This window comes from Phascolarctos cinereus, unplaced genomic scaffold (assembly GCF_003287225.1).
Source record: "Phascolarctos cinereus isolate Bilbo 61053 unplaced genomic scaffold, phaCin_HiC Scaffold_2;HRSCAF=192, whole genome shotgun sequence".
Lineage (NCBI taxonomy): Eukaryota > Metazoa > Chordata > Mammalia > Diprotodontia > Phascolarctidae > Phascolarctos > Phascolarctos cinereus.
Genome location: NW_027555625.1, coordinates 177,146,082 through 177,162,637, shown reverse-complemented (window position 1 = coordinate 177,162,637; position 16,556 = coordinate 177,146,082). Strand labels below are relative to the sequence as shown.

The following is a 16,556-nucleotide window of genomic DNA, read 5'->3' as shown; positions in this document are numbered from 1 at the left end:
CTTTTAAAACAAACATTCTGTGTGCTATTCTCTACTTAGCTATATGTTTTCTTTATATTAGCCTTCTTTTATTTAGAGACATTTAATCAGAAAATTGTAGGATGAATTCAGCCATTTTTTAAAAAGGGCAAGAAATGTTTGGTAATTTGGGATAAGTTCTCTTCCCTAAGATATGCAGATCTTTAAAAATAGTTTTCAGTAAGAAAAATAATTTAAGATAAACTGAACCCTAGCATTGTACATACCATTTTATATTCTTTCCAAGTTCGCTGAAAATCAGTGCTGCCATCTTCTCGCCTCTGAATAACTGTCCACCCGCCTCCATTTGTTTCCATGTCACAATATGCCTGCCAACAGGAAGTGGAGACTTATTTTATGCAGCAATACATATTTAAAGACCTGTCTTTCATTAATAATTTTTTTGAGGCAGTCGAGGTTAAGTGACTTGCCTAGGGTCACACAGCTAGTAAGTGTCTGAGGCCACATTTGAACTCAGGTCCTCCTGATTCCAGGGTTGTTGCTCTAGCCACTGTACCACCTAGCTGTCCTGTTAATAATTTTTTTTAAAGTAGGAAGCAGGGAGAGAAGGAATTTTAAGTACCTTTGGTGAAGTAAAAATTTGTGCTAAGCTGTTCTAGGGACCAAGGGGAACAAGATCTTGATGAGTATGAAAAAAGTAGAAAACATTACAGTGTCCTTGGGACCTTCAGATATCCTGGCCCCATCTGCTTTCTGTTCCAGTCTTTGGAGCAGCTGGAGAAGTGTCTAGTCTTATAGTGGAGACTCTTTGGACATGAAAGTATAATACCTAACCTCTACTGATCTCTATAGCTTGTATGGAAAAGGATTTGCTTCCACTTCAGGCCAAAGTTCTGTGGCAGGAATTTATTGTCCTGCTCTGAAACCTCGAACTCTGGAGTCCTTCAGAATTCAACAGTGTGGAATGTAAGTCATTGTCCCTAGTTCAGAAGAATGAGTAGGACAAGGGAGTTTCTTAAGTCCACTGGTATATCCCTCTATAACCTCTACTCCACACACCCTGGATTCAGGATTCTGCTTTGTTCCCAGTGTGGCACTAAGTTCCCAGTGTTCTTTTCTCCTTGTCTTAATTTATTCCATGATAGACTCTTACTTACTCTCTTACTCCTACTTTTAAAGTATTTCAATGCGTTTCAGATTTATTCTTAACACAAAAGAAATTCTTTTATGGGATAAGCATGCATGCTCAATTTCCACTCTGTTGAAATTTTATTATGAAATTATGAAGTTCTGAAAATTAGATTAAACAAATGGTTCTCAATAAGGGCATTATCATAAAACAGAAAAGATTTCCAGAATGTAAGATAATTTCCTGACAGCATACAAAGGAGTACACATCAAAATTGGGATTCAGAAACATTTACAAGTATTCTTTTTTGTTTATGCTTTTAATGGCTTTAAATTGGAATTTTACATATTCTATCATTTATTCAATGAAAATCATTTTGGCATAAAGAATGAAGTTACATAAAAAGCTCCTCATCATATCTAAGTTACTCAGGTTCAAAGTTATATCACTGATTTACCTCTAATTAACAGAGAGCCTTATAGTTATTTGTACATATCCCTTAACCCACAAGATAATAAAGCTCTTTGGAGGCAAGTACAGTGTTTTTCTTATGATTGTCTTAAAGTCAGTCAACAAGCATTTATTAAGCACCTACTATATGATAAGTACTGTGCTAAACTAAACCCTAGAGATACAAAGAATGGTAAAAAAATCAGTCTCTGCCCTCAAGGAATTCACATTTTTAAGGGAGGGAGACAACGTAAATAAAAAACTGTGAATAACTAAGTATATACAAAGGGCAAACAGAGTTGATGTTCAGTCATTTCAGTCAAATCCAACTCTTTGTGACCCCATTTGGGGTTTTCTTGGCAAAGATACTGGAGTGGTTTGCTATTTCTTTCTCTAGCTCATTTAACAGATGAGGAAACTGAGGCAAGCAGGGTTAAGTGACTTGACCAGAGTTACATAACTGGTGTCTGATGCCAGATTTGAACTCAGAAAGATGAGTCTTCCTGACTCCAGGCCTGGCACTCTATCCACTGTGCCACCTAGCTGCAAACAGAATAGATGGGAGGTAATCTCAGCTGGGAAGGCAACAGCAGTTGTGAGGACCAGGAAGTGTGATTTGAATTGAGTTTTGAAGCAAACTAAGAGGCAAAAATGAAAAGGGAGAGTATTCCAGGCATGAGGGATAGATAGTGAAAAGACCCAGAGATGGGAGGTAGAGAGTCTCCTGTGAAGAATCACAAGTAGGTCACCCTCCATATCCAGTCTGTTACCAAATCCTGTCCATTTTACCCTCTTCACATCTTTTGTATACTACCCCTTTTCTCTTCTGGTACTGCCACCACCCTGGTGTTGGCCCTCAGCACTTCATGCCTGGGCTATTGCTATAGCCTGGTCTCCCTGTCTCAAGTATCTTCCCACTCCAGTCTATTCTCCACTCAGCTGTCAAATTAATCTTCCTAATGTTCAGCTCTGATCATGTCACCATCATCACCACTCCTACTCAGAAAACTTCATTGACATCCTATCAGTCACCTCTGATCCAGGGACACTGGCTTCCTTGCTGTTCCCCACCAAGACACTCCGTCTTCAAATTCAGGGTATTTTCAATGGCTCTTCTCCATTTCTAGATACTCTCCTTCCTCATCTCCACCTCTTGGCTTCCCTAGCTTTCTTCAAGTCCTGGTCGAAATCCCATCTTCTACAAGAAACCTTTCATTCTAGTGCTTTCCCTCTTGATTGTCTTCAGTTTATCTGGTATATTTCTGTGGCTCCTGACAGCATATATTGTCTTTTGCCTTTCTATGTGTCCACAGTACAGTGCCTGGCATATAGAATATACTTAATCAATGCTTGACCATGTAGATCTTCAAGTATATCGAGCAGAATAAAGGGCCAGAAGGGGCCAGGTTATAAAGAACTTTAAAAGCTAAACAGAGGAGTTTTTATTTGATTCTCAAGGTAATAGAGAGGCTTTGGAGTTTATTGAGCAGGAGATCACATGGTAAAACTTATGCTTCAGGAAGATCACTTTGGTAGCTGGGTGAAAGAGAGATTAGACTAAGTAGATACTTGAGGCAGTGAGACCAAATGAGAGGCTATATAGTAACTGTCCAGGGGAGAGAAGATGAAGGCCTGAACCAAAGTGGCATCTATATGAAAAGAGAGAAAGGGGCCTATAGGATAAGTGCTGTTAAGGTAGAAATGATAAGACTTGGCAAAGGATTGCATACATGGGTTTAGCAAGAATGAGGAATCAAAAGAAGATAACAAGATGTTATTCTAGCTGACCAGGAGGATGGTGCTACCCTTGACAGTGACAATGAAGTTGTGAAGAGAGAAGTTGTAAGTGACCCTAAGAATCACTCACCACAACTATGGGCTCTACTCCTGAGTCTCTGGTCTTTGATTGGCAAGTTTTCACCTTGTCTTTCCAGAATCAGGCCTTAGCCATCTCCACATCATGCCACCGTTTTCTGTTCTCTACTTTCTAGCTCCCCTCCTGTGTTTTTCTCCATGAGATTGTAAGCTCCTTGATGGTAGAGACTGTTGTTTGCTTGTATTTATGCACCCAGCACTTCACATGTCCCTAGCACATAATAAACAACTAAGAAATCCTCTCTCTATGTAGCATTTACTATCCAGGCAAATCCTCATTTTGCAAGTGAGGAAAAAGCATCAGAAAGAGGAAGAGATTCAAGTGTATGCACCAATATGTGATAGATCTGGGTCTGGAGCCTCGGTGACTGTTCTTTTCCTTACACTATGCTGCTGCTCACCTAGCCATTGCACCTAGTGAGTGTTTCAAATGAGATAATATATGTGAAATGCTTTGTGTATCTTCAAATACTATTGAAAGCTATTATCAGGCTTACTGATGAATTTGTTGAAATGGCAGAACCTACAAAGTTGATAATCTATATTGAGGGAAAATATCACCCTGCCTATCTTTAAATAAAAATTCATTCAGTTGGCCTGCTTTTTGACTTATGACAATCCTTATTCTGATAGACCACCAAGGTACGTTGCATTAAGTTCTCCAGTACCTTATAACTGACAGAACTTTGCACCTGAAGTAATTTTTTTTATAATATTGCAGTATTTCTATGTTAAGTGCTAAAAAGCTGTAAAAGGCAGATGAAAAGAGACCTGCTTATTGTTCTAGGGCTTTTGGGGAGGTTTTAGATTTCCTTTGCTCACATTGAATGGCATTCCAATGTCAGTACATAAGCAATCTGGAACTATATCTATTGTTTTTAACTCCATTAATGATAGAGCTGTGGAAATTATATTTTGTGCCTATTGTGACCTGGTCAGATTTTTTTTAAAGAGGGATTTTCAAAAAGTAGATCATGAGGGTTACAGTTAACTAGGTTTTATAAGTTTCACAGGAAAAATTTTTCAGATAAAATAGTTTGCATAGCCAGAAGGAACAGATGCATTAAGTGGAAACATTTCAGTTGATTCTATCTGGATCAGAAATGCAGGAGGCCTCAAATAGTGCCGATAAAGGCATTAGCTTCTTGGATTACAAAAACTCTGAGGGCACTTAATGCATTTGATTAACATTCTGTTGCATGGTTCAAGGATCTGGTATTCCTGCTAACAGAAGTATAGCTTGGATTTTCTTTTGGCAATTAATGCTTGTGTTACATTTTATGCATCAGCTGTAAACAATTAATTGAGAAAAACAGACATGAATTTAGCGTAATGATCCAAGTAACTGGGGACACTGTATTTCTGACAAAGAAAGGAACTGCTGTACCCATGATCAGCGAAATGAGCAGCCACGCACAAAGCTGTAACCCCCAACCTGGTTTCCTCCCAGACCTCAGAGCAGAAGGGACCTCTGTGTGACCTAGCCCAGCTCCTAATTTTGAATGTTTGTTTGGTTGTTTTTTTAAATGAAACTTTGATTTAAAAAAAAAAATGAGCAGCCATGCCTGAGATGTACATGACTATAAGATTCCCCTTTGTGCAGAAACCTGTATGAATATTGCCAACTAAAATCAAAATGTTCTAGTCCAATTCCTTTATTTTAACAAATGAACTTTTTTCTTACTGCTATAACAAATTTATCCTCTTACAAATATTTGTACTTCATTAGAATCTGTCATTCAGAGACTGAATGAAATATATAGCCTGACATTTGTATTTATAGTTATTCAACAGCTCGGGTATGGAGGTTAAATGACTTGCCCAAAGTCACATATGCACTAAGTATCATAGCTAGGCTTTGAACTTTAGTCTTTTGACTCTAAGCCTGGTGTTCTTCCCACTATACTATATATGACTTAAATTTACCCTCCACCCACATAACTTTCTGTTAACGCTATCCCATGTTCCTGTCGCAACAACTTGTACTTAAAAAATCTCTCCCTCCCACCTATGCAAGCTCCCACTGCAGCTACATATGTACGCATTTACTACCCATAGAATTGTACACACATTAATTACAAACATCTCTTACGTGGCAAGTACTATCAGTGTCTAATTGTATTATACTTAATAAGACAGTAATACTTGAGAGTAGCACAAGATTATTGCCCCCCAAAATTTTTTCCTGTAATAATGAAGGCCTTTTCTTCCTCTCTAACTTTTCAGATGGACTCTGAAAGAGTTAGCATATTTTCCAAAGTGATTGATTTATTCTCTTCTCTGGTCTAATGTTTGTTCTTTAATGAGAGTCGTCATCAGGAAAGACAAACATGTGGCCCAGTAGTGATTGGTGAGTCTCCTGGGGTTGGGGGAGAATGCTTCTGCAAAGCTTGCTATTGACTGCCCTTGAGTTCTTGAAGGAAAACAAGGAACAAAAGCCCATTCCATGGGATTATTTTAATTTGGTCACTATGTATCTGATAAAGTGAAATATGATTACATGAAAACTGAAATGTTACATAAATATTAGATAATGTGTATTCACTATTTGCAAATATGGTCCTATGTAAAGCAAAGGGTAACTAATTGTGCGCTATATCCTTTGCACAGTGTAAACGATCCTAATAGAAATTGTGGAGACTCTCAGCAGTATTTCTTCAGGCTTTGAACTCTCTTATCAGCACTTCAGTTGGTATCTCATGAAAATACTACTTAAAATAGCAAACCTTAAGAGAAAGGGGTTGGAGGTTGAAATATTAGTTGGGAAAAAAAAAACCTTGATCATGGCTTTTTAAAATAGTGTACAAGCCAAGATAACATAATTTTCAAGTAAATCTTTTTTTTAAATTTGCCCACACTGGCATAAATTAACTTTAAAAATGTGTTCTGATCCATGCACCCTAAAATTCAGTTCAAAAATGAAAATGGAAAAAAAATGCTCCTTCCAACTCTGAAGTTCTTGGATTCAAGGGAGAATTAGATAACAGAACTAAAGTGAACACATTGCTATGGGTTTCCTCATGCTACAGTTCCCTCTGCCTATAATCCCTGTTCTAATTCTCTACTGTTAAAATGTGAGCTCCTTGTGGACAAGGATTATTATTTACCCTTCTTTGTATTCCCATTGTTTAGCACAGTGCCTGGCACACAGTGAGCATTTAATAAATGCTTTTTGATGGATAGATTGATGCTGTAGGTTCTAAATAAGAGAGACCTATTAAAGTCTCAGAGATAAAGGAAAAAGGCAGAATTGAAAGTCTAGAACAAGTAAAGAAATTTAACTTTAAAAAGTTGTCAAGAAAGATCAAGCAATAAGATACTAATCAGACTCAACATATCTACTTCACATTGTTCCCTGATATATAACATGTATACCCCTTTGCCAACCACATCCTCCATGAAGTCTTTCCTGATTCTCCCAGTCATGATCCTTTTCCTCCCAGAACAGCTTTTGTACCCCCTGTGCACTTAATTTATATCCTTTTGTATTATGGTTATTTGTATGCTGTGGTGCTGTCCTTCTGATAGATTGTGAAGTTATGAGGGCACAAATTGTGTATTGTTTAATCTTTGTAAGAGCATAGTATCTAGCTCAGTGCTTTGCCAAAAGTATGCATGTGGTAGGATCATTTGCAAAAATGAATTGGATGTAGAAATAAAAGTAATCAATAAATCTTACTTTTAAAACACCATTATTTGACATTATAGATCCAGCACACAATGGCTATTAATTATTGAAACTAATGAAATGAGCTTTGTACAACATGGCAGCCAAATGAGATTTGAAGGTAGAGAAAGTTGCAGGTCATGCTAGGTTATCATATTCTAAAATGGCTGTTTAAAACTAGGGAAGTTAAAATAGGGATGAGGAGAGAAGTAGCTTACCTTGACCTCATCAGTAGAATTAGGAAAAGTTAATGTGTAGATGCCATTAGTGGTGAGGCCCGCTCTGAAAGCCTCAGCACAGTCTCTAAAAATTATTTGCTCTTCTTTAGCCACAAAGGAGCTCTTGGCTGTGAAAAAAAAAAATTAAATGACAGCAGTTAAGAGGTGTATGGTAAAGTAAATTATTTCTTCCAGCAGTTAAATACTTAAGTCTGAGTCATATATTGACAGGCTCTTCTTATTATATTTATATTCCTGCTTGAAATGAAAAGCAATTGATTCAGTCACAGAAAGAACATATTGCTGCTTTTTAATCTTTCAAGAAGTTACATGTTTAGAACATTTTCATGTGAACCTCAGAAAAGATTTTTGACAGCTGTCACTCATCATCAGTTAGCTGTATTAATAATACCTCATAATTAACTCTGATGGGATATTAAGTATTACAAAATCCCATTAAATATGAAAGAGAAGTAGGTACAAGGTGGGTCCATCTTGAATTTCCTTCAAGGAGATTTAGTTACATAATTATAACAGGGCACTAGCTAAAAGCAGTATAGTCTGTAAGACTATCCTAAGGGCAGTGTTCTATAGTAAGTCTCCAGAATATATTTATATCACGAATAAATTCATATATATGTAAAGATATATGTATACATATCTTTTGTGTGTTCTTTGTAGTCCAGTAAATCCCAAAGAGATTTTATGATTCAGCATACAGAGAAAGATGTTTTATTGGAAAGATAAGCCATGTTTTGTTTTAACGTATTGAGAGCATCAGTGATTAATGACTAATGAGATGGCAAAGCTTTTAGTAACGACACTTACAGTTTGGTGCTGTTATCATAGTTAGCAAGCTATGGACAGTCTCCATCAGATCATGTTGTTGCTTTTGAAGAACTGAGTTATTTGCCGTGGCTGTCACTAACTGTTTTTCCAGTTCCTCAATTATGGAATTTTGTCTGGATACTAACACTTGAAGCTGATCTTTTTCATCTTTTATTGACTGTAGCTGAACTGTATGCTTGTCTTCCATATCAAGGACTTTTTTTTCTAGGAAACTTGTAAGAGAAAGCCAGTGTTAGTGTTTTCTAGCCATCACCAAAGCAAAGTACTGTACATACATACATACATATGTACACATGTAAACACACAAAGATTAATTTTAATTCTAATAATATAGATCTAATTAATCAACAGATATTTATTGAATATCTCACATGTGCAAGACACTGTGGAGAGATGCCAAGATACATCCCTGCTTTCAAGTGGCTTGTGATATAATTGGTGAGCTAGGGAAGATAATGAAAATATCATTAACCTCAGTATACAATAATTGCTAAGTTTAGAGTTCTGAGGAAAGAGAGCTGTATGTCTTTAAAATTAGGTAAGATTTTAAGCCTCCTCCTTATACAGTTTTGTCCTGTCTTATTTACCTTAATTTGACTCGCTTCTTTTCCACAGAATGCCATCATGCAGAAACTCACATTTAATTCTTCACCTTGTAATTTTGTGACTTACCTTGTTGCTTGAAGAATTGTTACATTTTAAAAGTATAACTAAAGCTACACTACAATTTTAGAAGATTTATACTTTTTATTGTTTAAAGGATGGATATCTCATTTTCCCAAAATAAAGCTAACAATTACGTAAGAGCATATCTCTGTGCCTTTCACAAATGGCATTATTAAGGTAGACATCAAGACATTGCTTGGTTGGTTTCAGAATAATTTGGTTTATTTGCTTGCTTCAACAAAGACTGTTAATTAAAAGTAAACTTAATTTTAAACTGGAAGTGTTTCCTGTTAAAATAGAATGCATGTTTCCAAGTGAGTATTGTTCATGTGTCTACTGAACTTTTAAGAATGTTAATTGTTTCCCCGGAACACAAACAAAGCCTTGGTAAGTGTGGTTGACAGAAATTCTTCAGAAATAGGATGTAATAGGAATATTGGATACTTTGACCTTTAATTGTAAGTTCTGCTTTCTATGTTTTTTTTTTAATTCCTACATTTTTCAGCAATTAAGCATTCTCTAGTAACTGTAGGGGGAAGAAAAGCAACAAAGGTCCCTTTTGCTCTCAGTCTGTCATTCTAAACTGTGACATTTGAAAACTGAACATTTATCTTGATCCCAGGATAAAATCCTATTTATACAAAGGCAATTGATAAAACATTCAGGATGCAGGATCAAAAAATATAAAAATGGACATTGTGTCAGAACCTGAATCCAACTTTTTTTTTTACTTTAAAGTTTATTACAAATAAAATATGTTTTTCATATGAAGGAGGTTTGCCTTGCAAATTTTGCTTTTGAAGGAAAAGAAAATCCTCTATTACTGTGACTTTTAGATTAATTTGTAAGTCACCTTTTATTATAACAAAAATAGAAATTATAGTATGTTCAAATTCAAAACTTATTTTATGGATCCTTGACAAATAAATAACAAATAAATCTTTGTCAACCTCAAGTTGAAATTATATCTTATTAACCTTCTGGAGACAGTTTGGGAAGGAAAAAACAATATTTTTTCCTAATTCCTTAATTGTCCACCAGATTTCTTTGATAGGGATAATAAGTTCATCAATGCATGTTCATAATTATGAAAAAATTAAAATTATTTAAACCTACCTCTATTTCCTCACTATTCATTTACTTTTGAACTACTTATAACCTAGCTGCTAAACCCACCACTCTTCTGAAGCTAATAATCTCTTAAATGCTAAATCTAGTTGCTTCCTTTCAGTCCTCATCCTTCTTGACCTTTTTGTAGCTTTCAGCACTGTTGATCACTTTCTCCTCTTTGATATTCTTCTTCCTTGGCTTCTATGACACTGTATCCTCCTGACTCGCCTCCTATCAAGCATGTGGAACAGCCTGTTCAAAGACATGGGGGTGAGGTATGGAATGTTGAGTTTGGCAAAGAAACGGAGTAGGCCAGTTTGATTGAAACACATACATGAAGAGGAGTACTGTGAAATAAATCTAGGGAGGTAGGTTATTCTCAAGTTGAGAAAGGGTTTAAATGCCAAGATAAGAATTCACATTTGTATTGTATCCTAGAGTCAACAAAGAGTCATTGAAGTTTCTTGTGCAGGGAAATAGTAACATCTGACCTGTCCTATAGGAAGATTTTTTGGGTAGCTTTTTGGAGGATGGATTAGGGAAAAAAGAGACTAAAAATAGGGAAGTCAATTGAAAAACTATTGCAGCTGTCCAAGGGAGAGGCACTGAGGGCCCAAACTAGAATTGGGAAATGAAGGAAGGAAACAAATGCAAGAAATATTTTGAACATAGAATCAACAGGATTTGGCAACTGATTGTATATGGGTGATAAAGTAGTGAAGGGAGAGTCAAGGATGATGCTGAGCTTATAAAAGTGGAAGAGTAGAAGTAGAAAGTTGATAGTACAACAGGAACAGGGAAGTATGACAGAGTGGACAGAATATTCAGAGGAAAAGACAGTGAGTTCCATTTTGGAATGTAGAGTTTGAGAAAGTGAGAGTGTACAGCAGGCACTTAGTTTGTAATGTAGGCTAGAGTTCAGGAGAGAGATTAAGTCCAGTTATATAAATTTGGGAGTTAACAGCAGAGAAATAATAATTGAACCTTTAATACCTGATGAAATCACTAAGAGACGGTAGAGAGAGAGCAGAGAGTCAGGGACAGAGACTTGAGGGCTACCTGCAGTTAGGAGAGTAAGAAATGAAGGGTGATTCGGAACAGAGAAAAACCAAAAGAGAACAATGTTAAGAAACTTGAGAGAAGATAAAATATTCAAGATGAGATAGTGATCAGCAGTTTCAAAAGCTGGGGAGAGGTTAAGAAGGATGAGGACTAAGAAATAGCTACTGGATTTATCAGTTATAAGATTGTTAATAACCTTGGGAAAATCTGTGGCTGGAAACCAGATTTCCAGGAGTTGAAAAGTTAGCTGGATTTGAGGAAATGGACATAATGAATGTAGAAGGCTTTTTCTAGGAGTCTGACTCTGATGTGAATGAGAGAGATAAGGATGATAGCTTTAGGGGACAGCAATTTCAAGTGAAGGAATTTTTTGAGGGATTTTGGTTTGTGTTTATCATGAAAACCCTCTGCATACTTAAAAGCACAGGGAAAGAGCCAATAGATAAGGAGAGATTGATGTTATGGAGGAGCTGATGAAAAGGGAACATTTTAAGGATAGACAGGAGGGAATGAAGCATGCAAATAAAAAGGACTTGATTTTGGCAGAAAGTAGAACTACTTCTTCACCAGAGATTGGGGCAGAAGAGAGAAGGTACCATGAGGTAGAGAAGAAGGAAAGGGGATAAGCATTTACCTAACACCTATTGTGCCAGGCACTGTACTAAGCATTTTACAAATACTATCTCATTCAATCCTCACAACAATCCTTCGAGGTAGGTACTGTTATTATTCCCCTTTTTTATATTATAGGAAACTAAGGCAGACAGAGATCAAGTGACTTGCCCAGGTTCACATCATGGCTGGTAAGAATCTGAGGCTAAATTTGAACTCAGGTCTTCCTGACTTCAGGCCCACTGTGCCATCAAGAGGGATTCTAAGGTTCATAGGATTATAGATCTAGAGACAGAAGAGGCCTCAGAAGTCACCCAGTGCAGGGCTTCTTAAACTTTTTCCACTCGTCAACCCTTCAGCACTTCTTGAATTGTGTTTTAGGAATACTGATCTTCTAGTCATTTTGCAAATGAGGAAACTGAGGCCCAGGGACGTTAAGTGACTTACCCATAGCTCCCTGTGGGCAGGTCATTGGCTGAATTTGAATTAAATTTCTCTGACCCTAGAGCCAGTGCTATTCCCTTGTGCCATGCTGCCCCATATTTTTTTTTTAATAGGGGAAGATAGGAAGTGAGAAACCATATCTAATGTCCTCTTTCAGAAAATTAGGTGAAATCATCTGCTGGGGGTAGGGAAAGGAACAGATGGTTTGGCAAGAGGCTTCTGAAGAAAAGAGAAGGTTTAGGATGTTGGTTGTGGGGAATGTGATGGTCAGCCAGGGAAGAATAAAAGTAATATAATGTAGTAATGAGGTTACATCTGAAATTATATAATATAAATCTGTTGTGAATCCAATCAGTATTGTCTTGTCATTGTACCCCTCAGTGGAGCACAGGGACAATTTCAATTTTGTATCATTGGTGCCTAGCACAATGCTTGGTATGAAGTACATATTTAATAAAAGCCTGTTGATTCATTTACACATTTTCAATTCTGCATCCCATATAAACTTACCTCCTAGCTGTCCCTGATATGCAGTGTACCATCTCTCACTTCTGGCCTTCGCACAAGTAGTGTCCAATATCTAGAATATATACTTCCTCCTCGTCTCTGCCAATTAGAGTTCCTAGCTTCCTTCAAAGTACTTCTCAGGTACCACCACCTACATCACATCTGATCTCTACCCACTGATCTAGTTATTGGTACTTTCTCCCTCTTGAAATTTCTTTGCATCCACTTTGCATTTGCTCACTCGTGTACATGCTGGATTCCTCACTTGTGCTCTAAGGCAGCTGGTGATGCTTGGGTAAACTGCTGGCCCTGGGATCAGAAAGACCTGAGTTCAGATATGACCTCGAACATTTCCTAGCTGTGTGACTCTGAGCAAGTCACTCTACCTCTCTTTGGCTCAGTTTTCTTAACTGTATAATGAGGATAATTATAGCACCTACCTCACAGGGTTGTTGTGAGGATTAAATGTGATAATATCTGTAAAAAGCACAGTACAGTGCCCAGCACATGATAGACACACTCTCTGTCTCTCTGTCTCTGTCTCTGTGTGTGTGTGTCTCTCCTTCCCTTCCCCTAATAAATGCTGAGTTTGTTTTATTTTAATTGAAGTGAATCACTTTTGAAGTTCTTTTGAGTCTACCTCCATACCACTTCTCATGGTTGTCCTTTCTTTTCTTCTCTGGTTAGAATAACCGTAGTTCAAGTCAGCATCTTTTACTTCAGTTGTTCTAGTAATCTCCTAATTGGACTTCTTGCTTCCACTGCATCCCTTTTTCAATTTGTCTTCCCCATTGCTGTCCAAGTACTAGACCACCACTCTAATCAGATGAAAATGTTCAGATGCTTATTGAATGTATGAACTTCTGATTCTGATATTCAAGGCTCTTCACAAACTGGCTTCATTCTACCTATTCATCCTTATCTCATAACAGGTCTTTTCACATATTCTACATTTCAGAGGAGTTGGATTATTCTCCCCAATTCTTTCCCACTCCCATCTCTTTGCCTTTACTTGCACCAACCCCTCCCCTGCCTAGAAAGGACCCACATACAAATACACACAATTTGCGTTCATTAGGTTGATCCAAACCCAACTAATGTGCCACTTCCTAAATAAAGCCCTCCCTAGCTTTTCCAGGTGAAGGTGATCCCTTCTATTCTGCTTACTCATACCTTTTTGGACCCTCCTTTTTACTTAATACCTTTTCTTCAGTATAAAAATAATAATGATATAATAACAGCTAACATACAGCAACTTTTGTGTGGCTGGCACTGTGCTAAGTACTTTATAAGTATTTCATTTGATCCTTACAACAGGTAAGTGCTATTCTTATCCCCATTTTAAGATGAGAAAAATGAGGCAAAAAAGTTAACATCTAGGGTCACACAGCTGGGAAGTATCTGAGCCCACATTTGAACTCAGGATTTCCGGTCTTCAGGCCCAGCATTCTATCTAAACTAGCTACCATGTATTTTATCTGCATCGTAGTTATCCTATCTATCCTATCCTATATGTATTATGTATCATAGTTATTTTGAGCTCCACTCTTCCCACTCATGCCCCCAACTAAATTGTAGGATTTCTGAGAAGATCTCTGTCAGATCTATCACTGTATCCCAGTGCCCAGTCCAAACCCTTACATAGTAGGCCCTCAATAAATTTTGAGTCCAATTGAATTGAACTTTGAATTCCAAAATATCGCTTAAAAAACCCACAGTTCATTTCATTACCTGTTTTTATCTTGAAGTTTGGTTATTTCACTGGTCTGATCTAAGATCTGTTTCTCCAGTTTATTTGTGGAAAGGGAATGTTCCAAAAGCTGAAGTTCAAGTCGCGTTGTCTGATTCAATACCTAGATGAACAAAAGTCATTTTTATTATTAAATATTAATTAATTAATTAATGTTAAATAAAATTAATATTTAAGTTTTATTCCTATAACTGAGAAAGTGTTACTTGAAAGAGTACATATTTACCCACAGTTTTCCATGTGAAATATTGTTTATTTTTTATCGTTCCAGTACTGAATCAGTTCAATGATTTAATGTAGTCTTACTTTCAGTGGAGCATATTAAATAATAATGGTATCTCTGCATTGTTTAAGGAAACATTTTATTAGTTCAGTTTTACTCATGATGTTATAGCAGGTAGGTGGTACAGTGGATAAAGCACTTGACCTGGAGTCAGAAAGACCAAGTTCAAATCCAGTCTCAGATACTTTTTATGTTACCCTGGGCAAGTCATTTTGGGGAAGGGAAGATAAAGGGGGCTAAGCATTTATATAGTACCTACTGTGTACAACCTTGCAAGGTAGGTGCTATAATTATTCCTATTTAATCTCTATTTTCCTCATCTGTAAAATGGGGATAACAACATCATCTACCTCACTGGATTGTTTTAAGGATAAAATTAGATTATATTTATAAAGCAATTTGCAAATATTAAAGTGTTATATAAATGCTAGTTATTATTGTTATCATGGCAAAATGTTTCTGAGTTTTTTATGTTTTTTATATTTATGTTATATTTATGTTTTTTATTTCACTGTAGAAAAAATGAAAATATCTTCAACAAATATGTCCAATGTAAATGGATATATTTAGAATGTAGGAAAAGTTTACATTTGAATGGAATAGTGAGTGGTTCTTTTTTTTTAATTAAATTTAATTTAAAAGGATGAGAGTTTCATTCATTGAAAAGCATGTCATATACAACATGTGGTCAGCATTGCATTTAAACTATTTCCTCATTTATGTTTCTTTAGCCAACTTCTTTTTTTAATTAAAAAAATAATAATAAAACCCCCACCAATTAGGAAACAATAAAATTGCCATAAAAAGTAGATTTTTTTTCTGCTTTGTGAGAAGTTCTGATGTATATTCTCTAGACAATATCGCTTTTCTCATTGTATTCAAATATCTCTGCAGACTTTTTAATTCATCAGTATTTGGCTGCTGTTGGCAGGAAGAATTGGTTACTCACATCCTCCCTGTTAATGGTCATTCAGGACATGATTTCACACTTCAGTGTAATTCAGAATTGTTGCCAAAGAATCCGTCCTTGAAAGAGCAATTGTTTGGTTTATACCTTTATGTTGTCAGCTAAACCTTTAGCCTCCTCACAGAGAGACAATGTCCCATTTCAGGGATAGTCTTATACTTCAAAGCAAAAAGGAGTCAAGTTGATACCATGTAAACCTTATTGTGAATGAATAAAGCCATTCCAACACAATGGATTTGCTTTTGTTGTTGACACCTGGAATGTAGATTTAGTCTACTTCTAATTTGGGCCTAAACATTTTACCTTGTAGATTTTTAAAGGGAAATGGGAAATCACATCATTTTCTTTAGAATTTCAAATTCTATAAAATGTGCCTGTTTTGATACAAGATCAAGAAATTGTGATGGGAATTCATTCACTTTGCCATATCTGAATAATGCATAAAAAATTTCACATCAATAATATCTAAACAGTTTTTGTTAGTATTTCTTGACAAATGTCAACTGTTCAAGAATTTTCATAGTGGATCATTTTGCTCATTATTTGGGTACATAATATACAACGTTTCCTGACCTCCTCAGCTGTTAGTGCTTTCCCTTTCATACTGCTTTGTGTTTAACTAGGCAGCTAAGTGTTGCAGTGGCTAAAATGCCGGGCCTGGAGTCAGAAAGATCTGAGTTCAAATATAGCCTCAGATACTTAACTAGCTGTGTGACTCTGGGCAAGTCTCTTAACCTATCTTTGCCTCAGTTTCCTCATCTGTAAAATGGCAAATAATAATAGCACCCACCCCACAGGTTTGTTGTATCAAATGAGATATTATTTCTAAAGTACCTTGTACAGTGCTTGGCACATAATAGGTGCTATATAAATGCTTATTCCCTTTTCTTCCCCTTTACCTCATGGTTCCTTCTCTCTTTTCTTCCAATCTCTAGTGAAGAAGTAGTTCATGCGATGATGTTATTTGGATGAATTGTCTTTAAATGTA

General features: G+C 36.4%; 2 protein-coding genes across 7 annotated transcripts in view; one reads left to right on the top strand and one right to left on the bottom strand.

Annotated features, from left to right (window-relative positions):
- MCPH1 (microcephalin 1) overlaps positions 1-16,556 on the top strand; it is a 334,179-nt gene that overhangs the window by 173,701 nt on the left and 143,922 nt on the right. The window lies entirely within an intron of this gene.
- ANGPT2 (angiopoietin 2) overlaps positions 1-16,556 on the bottom strand; it is a 74,427-nt gene that overhangs the window by 10,699 nt on the left and 47,172 nt on the right. For all 4 annotated transcript variants that reach the window (XM_020985242.2, XM_020985253.2, XM_078149740.1 and 1 more), the window contains 4 exons: positions 14,300-14,421; positions 8,147-8,379; positions 7,319-7,446; positions 246-347 (listed from right to left, as the gene is read on the bottom strand). In XM_020985242.2, the coding sequence (XP_020840901.1) occupies positions 246-347; positions 7,319-7,446; positions 8,147-8,379; positions 14,300-14,421 (585 nt within the window). The remainder of the gene's footprint in view (positions 1-245; positions 348-7,318; positions 7,447-8,146; positions 8,380-14,299; positions 14,422-16,556) is intronic.